We start from the raw sequence: 12,631 nt of genomic DNA, 5'->3' as shown, positions 1-12,631 counted from the left end.
ACAAAGTTGCAGTTCAAGGAAATCACAACAACACGTTATATACAGCATGGAGAGAGAGAGATGAGAGAGAGAGAAAAAAAACGGTACCTAGAAGTATGCCAGAAATAAAAACTTACCCCAGTGAATATCTCTTAAGCAATGATCAGGGTCTAGAAATCTATACTGAACCGAAGCACGGGAGAGTATTTTTCTGAGTCTCAGGGCAGAAGCTCTGTGTCTATATTCTTGGTTGAGTGAGCACATCCAGGTGTGAAATTGTTTGCACACCCCAGCACCTCTTATATTGCCAGCAAAATTAGCTGTTATTACTGTCACTGTTTAGTGATGGTTAGCGTGATACAAAAAAAAAAAAAAAAAAAAAAAAAAAAAAAGCTGCTGTAATCAAGACCTGGCGCATCTTTGCAAATTACAGATAATTGTAAACGTCCAGATTATGATAATAGCATCCTAATCCAGCCTGCAATATAATTATTACAGAGTGTTACATCTGAAACTGTCCAGTAGGGCTAATTCAGCCATTATTTAGACCCTATTTTTTGCACTGCAAATGGGTTGCTGAGTTGAAAATGTACGATTGTAATTTCACGGGGCACTCAATGAGTAATGGTATAGGAAAGGGAAAATACAAAAGTGAAATGTGAACAGTAGCGATCAAATCAAACCCTGAAGGACAAAAGACTGTTTGATTCATATGGAAAAAGAAGAGCCAGAATTAAGAAAATAGCAAATCAGTGGTCTGAAGTATTATGTGTCCAAGTCTTCAAAGTGTGGAGCTGATGCATTTGCAGAGGCTGCTGTAGCTGCCTGCCTGCCGTTTCAAATCAGGATCCTTCTCCTTCTCCTCCTTCTTCTTTTTCCTTTTAAAATGCTCCTGTCTTTCTCCTCTCTGCCAAAGCATTTCCCTACTTTTAAAGGTGCCCTCCCACCGCCCCCTCCCCCCACAGCAGAGAACATTTGTCAGTTTCACCATTGTTTCCACCAAAGTCACCTCAGAACATGCCTGTCACTTGTTATGAACATATTTTTAAATGCATTTGCAATCGTTCTTGTCATCAGAGCAAAATGCCCCGGCTGCTTGTGAAGTGTTTCTGTCCTCCAGCTCCATCTCTGCTCTCTTTCACAATGAAGAGGCTCTAGTGTGTCCTAGAGGATATTAGCTGAACAGGTATTAGTTGATGTTAATTAAATATAGCCAACTGGGAAGCTGCCATCTTCGCTGGTTTGGCTATTTGTTTAAATTTCGTCATTAACTTTATTAATTAAGACCTCCCCAAATCAATCCATCTGGCTGCTTCTGTGTCACAGTGTGCCTAACAGGACAAGGTTTGAAGGTGACCTCCAAACTCTAAAGGAAAGACTAGAACAGGGTGGGGGAAACAGAGGGAGGGAGCCTGGATAGAGCTTGAAAGACTGTTCCTGGTCCCAGAGTCAAACCCTCTGAGGATTCTATTGCTTCCAGTAGGATAACCCTTGCCCTAGTAGAGACTTCTCTGATCTAATTCTAGTAGGGACACCCCTGTCAGAGGTCCCTAAATATGTTGTATCCCCAGGAGTTCAGTTTTTCCATGTTGAGCACAGAGAGTTTCCTGGGTCTCTTTTCCAGTCTCAAGGCCAATTGTGTTGATTCTCCCTCCTCCCGACAACACCTTTGAGACCCACATGCTGCCCAGCCTGGGCCACCCTGCAGGGTGGCAAGCAGGCTCCCTACCTCCTGTGAATATAAGGGCAATAATGAAATGTCCCCTGTTTAGTGACCCCTGTTTATAGATGAAAGTTGAGTCCATATCTGCCTCCCCCACCCCCGCTCCGCGCCCCCTTTCCCCACCTTGCAAATGGCAAGTGGCAGAAATAGTCTCAGGATGACAATAAGCATCCAGTGGCAGCTTCTGTTTTCACGCCTTTCAAGGAAAAAAAATGCTTTAAAATAAATCATAGCTTGGGAACTGTTTACCATCCTTCACTCCCACCCACTTCTTAAAAAAAAAAAAAAATACAGCAGACTGTGTATGGTGGATTCCACAGAGAATTGTTACTGAAACCCGGTGTGTGTGTGTGTGTGTGTGTGTGTGTGTGTGTGTGTGTGTTTGTAGAATCAGGTCATGAAGTCTACCCCCCCCCTTCCTGTGGTGAAAGGTCGCCATGTGTGGTATTTCACGGTTTTATATAAATCTTGGTTTAGGATGTGGAACAGACTCAATAATACATGTGCTTTTGGCAAAGAGATCCCTTCGGAACCCCATAAATCAGAAGTAAGTCCAAGCGAACAACAGCTCAGAAACATTTAATTGCTGTAAAAACCGGGGTCTCCAGTCCTTTAAAGAGGGAATCGTGTAAATTCCCTGTTTCTATCGTTAAGGTACAAACTTAAAGTATAAAGCAGGTTATTACATTACGACGGGAAGGCTGGAGCACCCCTCAATCCCAGATACCTCGGGCAGTAGATACTTTGTATACTTTCTGCCTTGCACCGCTAAGAAATCTAAAGCCTGTCAGAGGCAAAAGAAAACACGATGGATGCGGGTCGCCGGTACAGGCTGTGTAGAAAAGATTTAACCAGTCCCACCTGTACCACCGCGATTGGGACTATTTTCGGGGCCCAAATTTCGTTTGGACTGGAACAGGGTCAAAAATATCCAAGGTCTGCGACAACCTGGGAACAAGTGGAGGGAAGCAGGGAGTGGGGGAGGAGCTGGGGGGTGGGCAGAAGCGAGCCGAAAAACCTCCTCCCCAAGAGCTGGGCAGTGGGAGCCTTCACCCAGCCGGTGGGGTGGGGGTGCTTGAGAGTGAGGAGCTGGGTGACCGCAGGCTGATCCTCGAGGGTGGCGCACTTCCCAGCTGCGTCTCCGAGCTACTGCCCTCAGGGTGTGCCTTCCCTGAGGGTTGGAGAGCTCAAGGTTGGCTAGATCCCAGTGGCCAGTGGGAGGCGCTGGAACCGGGAGGTGGGGGAGGGGGCCGGGAGCGGGTGGCAGAGTAGTCCTAAAGGTCCCTCTTTGGGAACAACAGGAAGCGTGAAGCAGAAGGCGAGTGCAGAGCAGTTTCCAGCAGGCATCCAGGGCAATTCGGGCAGCATAGTGCTAGATACTGAACTGTGTGGACGCGGCAGAGAGCTCTAATGTCCGGCCTAGGCGCGCTGTGGGTAACTCTCACCCGCACAGCCAGGACACCGCGAGCCACTGGGCGTCCGGGGCCATCAAAGGAGCCATGGTGGGGCAAGCCGGCGCGCCAAGGGTTGTGGTATCAGGGGCGGGAGAGAGAAGGTTGTCCTTAGGCGGAGAGATGCTGTTCTGGCCGGTGTCACTGGGAGGGGATGCGTGTACATCTTTGTGTGGGTCAAAGCTCTCCTACGCGAGGCCGAATCCTGGGTGGATCCGAGTGGGAGTGGACTGGCTCCCGAGTAGATGCCCGACGCGAGGGAAAGAGCAAGCAAGAGAGTGAGATCAAGGGCAGCGAGGTCTGCGGGTTGTTCAGTGTGTGTGTGTCTCAGGCCCTGTGGCTCAGCACTGGAGCCGCCTGGCACCCACAGGAATGCAGCTTCCCTCGGATCCCCAGGCTGCCTCTTGTCCCACAAGGAGGTGGCCGCCAGGAAAAAGGGGGAGAAAGGGAGTAGAAACCCGCTTAACCCAACCCAAGTCTCAAACAAAGGCTAATTTATCTGATCTTCTACAGAAGGGCCCGGGAGGCGGGCAGGGCACCGAAAAAAAAAAAAAAATCACTCAAGCACTGCCAACATGCCCTGGGTCTCCTGGGCTTTGCAAGGAGGTCTGAAGATGGAGATTGAAGTATTGAGTAGAGGTGGTGGTCCACTGTAAAGAAAATGAATTCCGAAGTTTGCTAGATTCATCTTTAGGGCATTAGACAGAGAACTAGGCAAGTGAAGATTAGAATGGGCAGGCACACCGATTCCTAGTTTGAAATCCAGGGAGAGCGGGGTCTGCCAGAGCTAAAATGCTGTGAGGAATGATACAGGGAGAAACAAAGGACAGCAAAGGAAGGTGGGAGGAAGAGCAAGAGAAACAGATATTTTTAGACTTTGCTGAGGATCTGTTATTTTTACATCCTTGGGCTCAGGACTGCAGGGAGTTAAATTCCCCGGGGAGGATCCCCATGGTGCCAGGAAAGCCCGTTGCGACTCACTTGCCAGAATATTTTTGTTCACCGCTCCCCAACCAAGTTAAAAAAAAAAAATGCGCAAGACAAGAGACCACTACTAGTGGATCAAGTGTGGCTCGCACAAGGGGAAGAATCCTGAAACCACCTCCCACCCCCCACCCCACCCCACCCCCACCTCCCGCTGCTACTGCTGCTGCTACCACCGCGCTAGGCTTGGCCCCAAGCATACCGGCTTTAGTGTCCTTAACAACTAGCAATGCCCCAGCTTGGGGTGAAGGGCGGTGATTAAAGAGCACCCCCCTTTTTCCCTGAGAAGAGTCTGGACCCGCCCTTCACTCCGCTTGGCTGAGTCCGGGGGTTGGAGGTAGTGAAGAAACCACACACACCCCTTTCCACCAGGAATGGAGCAGGGAGATGACATCCACCCTCTCCGAGTATCAAAATGGAAAGCGTGTTCCAAGCACATTTTTGACACTCTTGGGAAACCAGTGGGCGGGAAATATTGGGGGGTGTGCGGTGGGTGCGCCTCTGCCAACCTTCCCAAACACACCCTGGGGTGAGGACAGGCATGTGGCCATCCAAAAGCCAAGTCCTGGAAATCAAGACCAAGCCTTCAGAAAGATCGGGGCTTTAGTGTAATGGAAACCGCCGAAGCAAGCAAAGAAAGAAAAGCAGAAAATAGACCCCCTTCATCTCTTCCCTCATTCTACGCTGCCACTGCAGAAGACAAAACGGGGCTGAGGCCTCTCCTAACACCAACACCACCAAAGGTGGAGGGCAGTGAGGACACGGTTGAGGCAGGGTTCAATAGCCCAGGCTGCCTGGATGTGAACCACAGCCAACCCCAAAGCCCAAGGAGTCCCAAACTGGTGGGCTTGGTGTCACTTGTGGAAAGAAAGAGAAAGAAAAGGGCAAGAATGGAGATAGAAGTTTGGTGGGAAGGAAGAAAGGAAGGAAGGAAGGAAGGAAGGAAAGATTGGGAAGATTGGCTGGCTCCATTAACGGCCCAGGGGCACACAGCTGGCCTTGTTCGTTCTCACCGCTGGATGGGTCCTCTCTGAAATCCTCAGATGACAGGGTGTAAATTTTTATGTTCTAATCCTCCCTCCCCAAGAGGGCTCTTTTGTCACATTTATTGTGGCTGACTTCCTATCTGAGGAATATTTCCCATAAATCTAGTAATTTCCAACATTGCATGTTCCTTTGGTGTCATAAGGAAACAGATTTAGGTGACCTAAAGGACAGGCAGACACAAAGACGCCTATAATTCAGGCCTGAGGGCACAGCTCTGGACCCAGTCTATAGCTCTGGGTATTGTCTAGATGTCTACTCGCAGAAGTGTAAGGGAAGGGCAAGTTAGGGGCCAGGTGGCTGCAACTCCTATGCCCCTGCCTTAGAGATGGCATCACAAAGAATTCCCAGCCAATGTCCCATGTCCTACTGCGGTTTAGAAGCTTTGCCACTGTTTTACGTAAAAACAGAGCAGGAGCTCCTCCTGAAAGAGCCACAAAAACCAGCTAATAGTGAAAAAACAATTATATTAAGAACATTGTCTCACATGTAATGAAATCAATATAGGGCCTCAATTGCCCCCATTCTTTTTTTGGACAAGGAATGCTCCCTAACCCCATATTCCTCGTTTGGCCTAGGGTTTAAGGCTCACCATTGTTCTCAATCCCTATGGCATTTTCTTACCTGAAAGAACCTGGCCAAATTTATAGTCATACAAACGCACTAGAACTCCAAGGCATAAGCTAACACTTGCCATGCCCCAGCATTGCAGATTTTCGAAAAATATAATAGGAATGAGAGCAGATTTCCTTTTCTTTTCCTTCTTATTTTGAGATGCTCTTTTTCAAAAGGATCATAATTTGTCTAATTGCAATACATACATGTTGAAGGAGGGGGGTTCCCCACCAGTCAGTTTGAACTTAGAATGCCAGGTTATTGAGGGATTTCTGTTGCCTTCTTACTCACATATAGGGTAGAAGAAATGTATTTAGATTTCAATATTCTTTTCTGCCCAAAACAATTGGAGTTATGTTTAATATCATTCAAATGGTTTTGTGGTTAGGGAAAAAAAAAACCCAAACACCCTAAACATGACAGTACTATAAACAGACCACATGTGCAGACAGATACATAGAACACAGTGGCCGGCACAAACACATTTCTGCCCCATGCAGCTCCGGATTTGTGCTTTGCATTGTTAGATTTCTGAAAAAATTGTCCTTAATCGCCTGCATAGAACTTCACTAGCCAGTTATCGAGGGGCCAAAGAGGAACCGTTTTCATGGTCGAAATAATTTTATTTATCCAGAATATACAGTTTAATTCATCTATCTACACTTATTTACACGGTTAAGATAACATTGAAAAAAGTCTTTTGAAAAGTTGAGGTCATAGATTTCAAGGCACCATTGATAGTGTCCACAGTTGCGCAAAAAAAAAAGAAAAAAAGTTGTTTTTTTTTTCGTAAAAAAGGGGAGGGGTCCTTTGAAATGCAATAACTTACATGCAAAAAAAAAGCTTTACACATGATTTTTTTGTTGTTGTTTCCATTTTCCAAACATCCCAGTATGAATTCCTTCCTTCCTTTCTGATTTCTAAAACAGCAAAACACTGTAGTCCCAAAACTGAGCAAGACAGAGAGAGCAAGCAGCCCATTTAATAGAGCGTCCCGGAGGCCAGGGCCAGCGGGTGCTGCAAGGAGCCCGGCGGCGGCAGGTGGGAATTGATTGAGTTGGCTGCGCTTGGGTACCAGGAAGCCGAGTTCTCCAGGTAGCTGGACGCGGGGGACTGGTTGGAGGTCGGAGGGTGGGCATGAGGGTGGTGGCTGAGAGAGCGGGATGAGCCCTGGGGCTCCCACACCGCTGGTGACTGTGGCGAGTTACACGCCATAGGGTCGCTGGAGCTGGGACTGTGCTCCGGGGGCATCTCCCCGTTTTTCATGATCTTCTTGATCTTGGATCTTTTGTTCTGAAACCAGATTTTCACCTGGGTGGGGGAACAAAGGCACATGTTACCGGGACACTCAGAGGTTGCCCGCGCCTTTCCCTGGGCGGTGAATAAAGGCTCTTGTAGTCCCTAGACTACCCGGTCCTGGTATCTCCCAGCAGCTGGGCACCTATCGCCACGAGGCTGCAGCCTCAGTCTAGGCAAAGAATGGGGCTCACAGAGGGAGCCCCGGCCATCTCAGGCAGCACTAGGCTTAAGCTAGGGTGCCACCCCAAGGCTTTGTCTTTTATTCTCCCTGGACCTGAGCGCTCGTGTGGGCCTGTGCACCAGTGCACCGTGGAAGCCACCCTCTCCTACTCGAAGGCTACGGCCCCAGGGGGAAAGGGGTGTGGGCTAGACTGAAGGCGCAGTGTGCCGAGGGAAAATCTCCAGCACTACTCCCTTCGCTCCCCTCGGCACTGGGAGGCCAGACTCTGCCTGAAGCTCTGGGCGGCGACTTGAACATTCTTTATTCTAGGCCCCAGGCGGTTGGAGTGGGAGGGAAAAAGGGGGGGGCAATCCAGGAGGGTTTCCCCGTACAACAGCGCCCCCCACCTCGCGACCCTCAGGCTGCTGCGATTTCCAGCTGCCTCAGGAATAGGACACGACCGACCGGGACATTACGATCCAGGCCTTTGCATGACCGGAGACCACCGCCAGGCCACTGTGCCTGGAAGCCTCTCATACATTTCTTTAGAACGCGCGCGTGTGTGAGAGAGATCCCCCACAAATACCCATCCCCTCGTTTTGACTCGGGTACACTGGTCCCCAGACCTAGGGGGCTAAAAGAGAGGGACAACTCGGGACAAACGACGAATCCCGCGCCCACCGCCACGTGTCGTCGTGTCGTTAACAGCAGGCCTGGCTCAGGGAGGGAAGGATGCAAGGGCTAGTGTATTTCTATGTGTAAGTGTCTGCAGTGTTCTAGAGACTCGGATCCAGCCAGTCGGGACCGAACCACGCGGCCCAGCCCGGCTTGCAGGCCAGGCGGGGCCGGTACCCGGCGGCGGCCGGATTTACCTGTGTTTGCGTCAGTCCTAGAGAGGCAGCCAACTCGGCGCGTTCTGGCAGGGCGAGGTACTGAGTCTTCTGAAACCTTCTCTGTAATGCGGCCAGCTGAAAGCTGGAATAAATAGTCCTGGGTTTACGAACTTTCTTTGGTTTACCATTCACCATCCTCACCTCTGGCTCCGCCACTTCTTTCTCTAAATAATCAAAACAGACTAGGTTAGAGCTGCTGGGCAGACAATGGCCCTTTTGCACCCGCCCTCAACTCACTGAGGTTTTGTTAGCTTTGAAGAATGTATTCTTCGCTCTCTTTCCCAATATCACCACCTTGACTTTTTAAACCTTAGTGAAACTCGTCCCTTCCCCAAATCACACATAGAAGAGCCGGGAGAGTGCCCGATTAACGGCTACTCCGTGCTCTGAGGCACCTCGTAGACAACCAGCTGCTTCTTCGTTTTAGGGATGGAACCCTTCAGCTATGCTTACTTCTCTCAGACATCACCCCTCCCCCATTTACCCTGGGCTCCCTGGCGTTTCTGGAACGGGAAGACCCACTCCTTTCTCAGGGCGTCAAATGAGGAGGCCCTGGGCCATGACCCCGCTTCTGTTGGCGTCTGTTCGGGCGCCCGCAGAGGCTAGACGCTTGGGCAGGGAAGACGCTAGCCAAGGTCTCCAAAGTTCAAAGACCGACAAGCAAACTATGTTCCTTCACTACAGAGGCAAGCGGTCGGTCGGGGCCGCGGCAGACAGAGAGCCGATTATGCAGCCCCCATAATCTCTCTGCAGATCTGCGAGGGCACAGATGTGTCTGGTTTCTTTTACAAATAGACTTAATATGTTCTTGGCCAAAAAAAAAATCTCTCCCCTTTATGCACGAATACAGAGACAGCGAGAGGAATAGACTCAAAGTTCAATCAGATACATTGAGAAAGAATCTGTAGGGAAGATATTTTCGTAGTAAAGGGGAGAGAGTCGGGAAGAATTCTCACTGTTAATACACAGCGCTGGTGGGCTCTCTGAACCTGTGATTTGCAAGCATGCCTCTCGGCCACATGGCCCCATTCCTCCCCCCCCCCAGGAGAGTGAGAGCTTGTGTGTGTGAAGCTGCTGCCAGAGGAAGGGTGGAGGATGAGGACTGTGGTCTCCACTCTGCTGGAGTAGGGAAGCTAATATTAGCAGGCTTATTAATGTGTTGGTGAGGAGAGATCAAAATCGACCAGTTAAACTTCTCCACCGAGACTTCACGCCTCTCATTTACCGCCCAGGCTCACTACCCCACTGTAACTCTCTGAGGAAGTTTCAAGGTGGACAGAAAAAAGGAGATGGCGAGGAAGGAGGAGGCAGACAAATTCTAGGCACCTAAGGGCGGGGGGGGGGGGAGAAATCCCTCTAACAACGTGACCTCTCAGCAACCCTCCACTATTTTAAATGGCTTTTTTGTGTTTGCAAACGCCTTGGATAAACCGCAAAGTTCTCTGCTTCGTCTTCTCTGTCAGGCTGCAGCCCTCAGGCCCTCAGGCCACCCGGTGCGCTGCCGGCACCCGCGCTGCGAGGCCTCGGGGCGCTTCTCAGGCTAATCCAGACTAGCTCTCACCAACTCAGCACGCTCACCCACAATTCCAACTAACTTTCCTTTTATTACGCAAACACCACTGGGGCTGCTTGATTCCCCCCCCTCCCTCACCCGGCTCGCCGCCCCCCAGCCTCTTTCCAGCCTAGCTGGCTTTCTGGCTAGGCAAGTTAGGAATCCAGCTAAGGAGGGACCCCCCGAGGGGCGCGGGAGGGAAAACACCCGACTAAACCTCCCCAGTTTAGTTCCTCGCCTGAAAAACCCCAAGTTTGCCGGGTGAAATGCTCTCGGGTTTGTAGTTCTGGGTTCCCACTCTCTTCTCCGGAACGTGGCTTCTAGTGATGCGGACTGCGTAGCCCTCATCTCCCACCCCACCTCACGCCCTCCGGGTGACGATGCCCTGGGTACCTGCCTCCCGCCCCCGCTCGCCTACCTGGCTGGCTGCTGGCACTCGGGACGCGGTTGTAGGCGCCGCCGTACTGGTGGTAGGGGCTGGCGTAGCTGTAGTCGGCGTAAGCCTTGGCCGGGTAGCCGGCTGCGGAGCCGTTCACGCCGTGGTACTGGTACTGGTAGGGGTTGAGCGCTTTGCCGTAGGAAGCAGAGGTAGGAGAGCAGTAGCCGTGCGGGGCGGCCCCCGCGGGACTGTAGTAGTCAGAATCGGTGGCCGAGGACTCGGGCAAAGTTGGCGATTCCTGAGACGGATGGTGCATGGCGGCAGACGTCGGGAACGGAGCTTGGAAGTCGCCGGATCGGATGCTGGGAACTCTTCTGTCAAACACTCCTGTCATAGCTCCCGGGCGGTGGCTGTCCTTCGGCTGCGGCGGCCGCTGCTGCCTGAATCGGCTGTGGAGCTGCTCTGGTCTAAGCAGACATGGCTGTGGGAGCGAGGGAGGAGGAGGAGGAGGAAGAGGAGGAGGCGGCGGCAGGGAGGAGGAGGAGGAGGAGGCTGGGAGTCGTGGAGGCTCTGTCTCCCGCAGGCTGACTGCTGGCTGAGGCGCAGCACAGCCTTGGTTAAATCCTTAATTGCGCGCTTACGCACAGCGGGGTGGATCGGGTTCCATTGGCCAGGGCCTCGGGAGCAGAGCAACACCCTAACTCGTCCAACTAGTTTTAGCACAACAAAGCATTGCTTAAAAAAAAAAAAGAGAGAGAGAGAAGGGGGTGGTGGTACAGGGATTTTGTGTGTGTGTGTGTGTGTGTGTGTGTGTGTGTGTGTGTGTGTGTGTGTGTGAGAGAGAGAGAGAGAGAGAGAGAGAGAGAGAGAGAGAGAGAGAGAGAGAGGAACTATACACGTTGTTGCCTGTTGGGGGAGGGAGGGTCTCAGTCGATCTGTTTTTAGTGAATAGCACAGACAACCCAAGAAGCCCCAGGACCCAGCTCTGTGCTTTTTAAAATAGACAATGTGTTCCAACAGTAGTTTCCAAAGAATACGTTTAGATGCTGAGGTCCATGATGCTCTTTTCTTGCTCCACCCTACCTGTCCTCTCCTGCTCCACCAAAGGAGACTGTCCAACTGAACACTGATATGGGAGTGGGCGCCAAGCAGAAAGAGGAGTGTTAGATGAAGGTGGGAATAAATGGAGAACAGTATTGTTTTAGCGGGATGTTGGGAAGCAAGTTGTAGCTAAATTGTGTTGAAATTTTCTAAATTGGAAAACAGATTGGTATGTAACAAGCACTTCTGCAGAAGACTATTCCTCAGGACTCCGTAGAGACGTTCAAGACTGCATGTGTCCATTTAGCTGTCCGTGGTAGAGCGCCTGCCACTGAAGTCTTCCCAAGGACTTAAAAACCAATATCTTATTCCTGAATAGCTGGACATTGCCTAACCTCTCCTAGCTTGCTTTCCAGAAGAGCTGAGCAGCCCTATTTTTGTTCAATATCCTCATCTGCTTGGATGCTTTTAAATCTGTGTCTCAGTTCAGTAGCCAGATTACTCAAAGAGTGAATTGATTCAGGTATATGACCTATAGTGTCTCCAGACCAAATGGGAATGTGAAGACCAGAAAGCAGACAAAGTCCTCTTCTGAGGTGGGATTATGTCCACTGATGACCCTCAACGGTTCCATTGTCTATGCACACTCCATGTCCCTTTCATTTCCCTTTATTACTTGATTACTTGCCTAGTGAACATCTTAATATATATATATATATATATATATATTATATATATATATATATATGAAGGGAGACAGGGCTCAAGATTCATACATTTGCCACAGACCACCAAAAAGAAGTTTATTTTGTCACTATGTGCTTTTACTCTAGTTATGACTGAGTAGGGGCTTACGAATGTATCATAATCCTCACTCGTGTCCCGTTTCTACTCCCCTCAAAAATGCAACTCCATGAGTTGTATCCTGTTTTAGACTTCCTTTTATCTTTCTCTTGGGGGTCCATGGCCAGGAAGCTGGGAGTACCATTGAATATTCAGGGTGCATCTTCTGGCTCCTCATATCCTTCTGCCAGTGGAAGAAGTAAAAGTCTGCATGACTTTTGTCTAATGCTACTTTAGCCTTATTTTGGCTACAGAACTACCAGGGCCTTAAACTCTCTGCCAGAGAACTGGAAGAAGGATATCAGTCCCTCTCTGGAATCTGGAGTTCCAATTGGAAGCAGTAACATTTGCATCAACTCCCAGCCATGCCCTCCTGGGCCCCATTAAACCACAGCTACTGTCGCTTTCCTTGGCTGGACAACTTCAGCTTTTCTGAGCTTGAAGGAACTAGCAATCAACAGGGCCACCCTTTCCTACATCTTGAGTTTGCAGCCTCCCCTGGATTACCCTTCTGACACAGATGGGGGGGAGGGGACTTAACAAATGTCCACTGCCCTTTGGTCCTGATCACATGCAATTGATTTTTATGCCATTGTCAGGTTCTAGATTTAGGCTGTGTCTTCAAGGAGACAAAGACATTGCTGACCTTGTTGGATGTGTTATTGGCC

At 50.1% G+C, this 12,631-nt stretch overlaps 1 protein-coding gene across 2 annotated transcripts; it reads right to left on the bottom strand.

Annotated features, from left to right (window-relative positions):
- Positions 1 to 6,777: 6,777 nt before the first annotated feature.
- On the bottom strand, positions 6,778 to 10,473 carry Dlx5 (distal-less homeobox 5). Of its 2 annotated transcripts, XM_027389736.2 has the most exons (3): positions 10,119 to 10,473; positions 8,128 to 8,312; positions 6,778 to 7,107 (listed from the first exon to the last, which is right to left on the bottom strand). In XM_027389736.2, exons 1-3 carry the CDS (start codon positions 10,471 to 10,473, stop codon positions 6,778 to 6,780), a joined length of 870 nt encoding a protein of 289 aa, XP_027245537.1. The 2 variants fall into 2 exon arrangements, with proteins under 2 accessions (XP_027245537.1, XP_027245538.1); XM_027389737.2 differs by lacking the exon at positions 6,778 to 7,107 and having other exon boundaries at positions 8,145 to 8,230.
- Positions 10,474 to 12,631: the final 2,158 nt, after the last annotated feature.

This window comes from Cricetulus griseus (assembly GCF_003668045.3).
Source record: "Cricetulus griseus strain 17A/GY chromosome 1 unlocalized genomic scaffold, alternate assembly CriGri-PICRH-1.0 chr1_0, whole genome shotgun sequence".
Classification (NCBI taxonomy): Eukaryota; Metazoa; Chordata; class Mammalia; order Rodentia; family Cricetidae; genus Cricetulus; species Cricetulus griseus.
The sequence above is the reverse complement of the archived record's forward strand: the minus strand, read 5'-3'. Positions and strand labels throughout refer to the sequence as shown.

Coding starts and splice junctions, on each gene's coding strand:
- Dlx5 (XM_027389736.2), bottom strand. CDS start 10,473: ATGACAGGAGTGTTTGACAGAAGAGTTCCCAGCATCCGATCCGGCGAC. Junction 8,313..10,118: donor GAGTGCCAGCAGCCAGCCAG/GTAGGCGAGCGG, acceptor TTGATTATTTAG/AGAAAGAAGTGGCGGAGCCA. Junction 7,108..8,127: donor TAGGACTGACGCAAACACAG/GTAAATCCGGCC, acceptor TCCCCCACCCAG/GTGAAAATCTGGTTTCAGAA.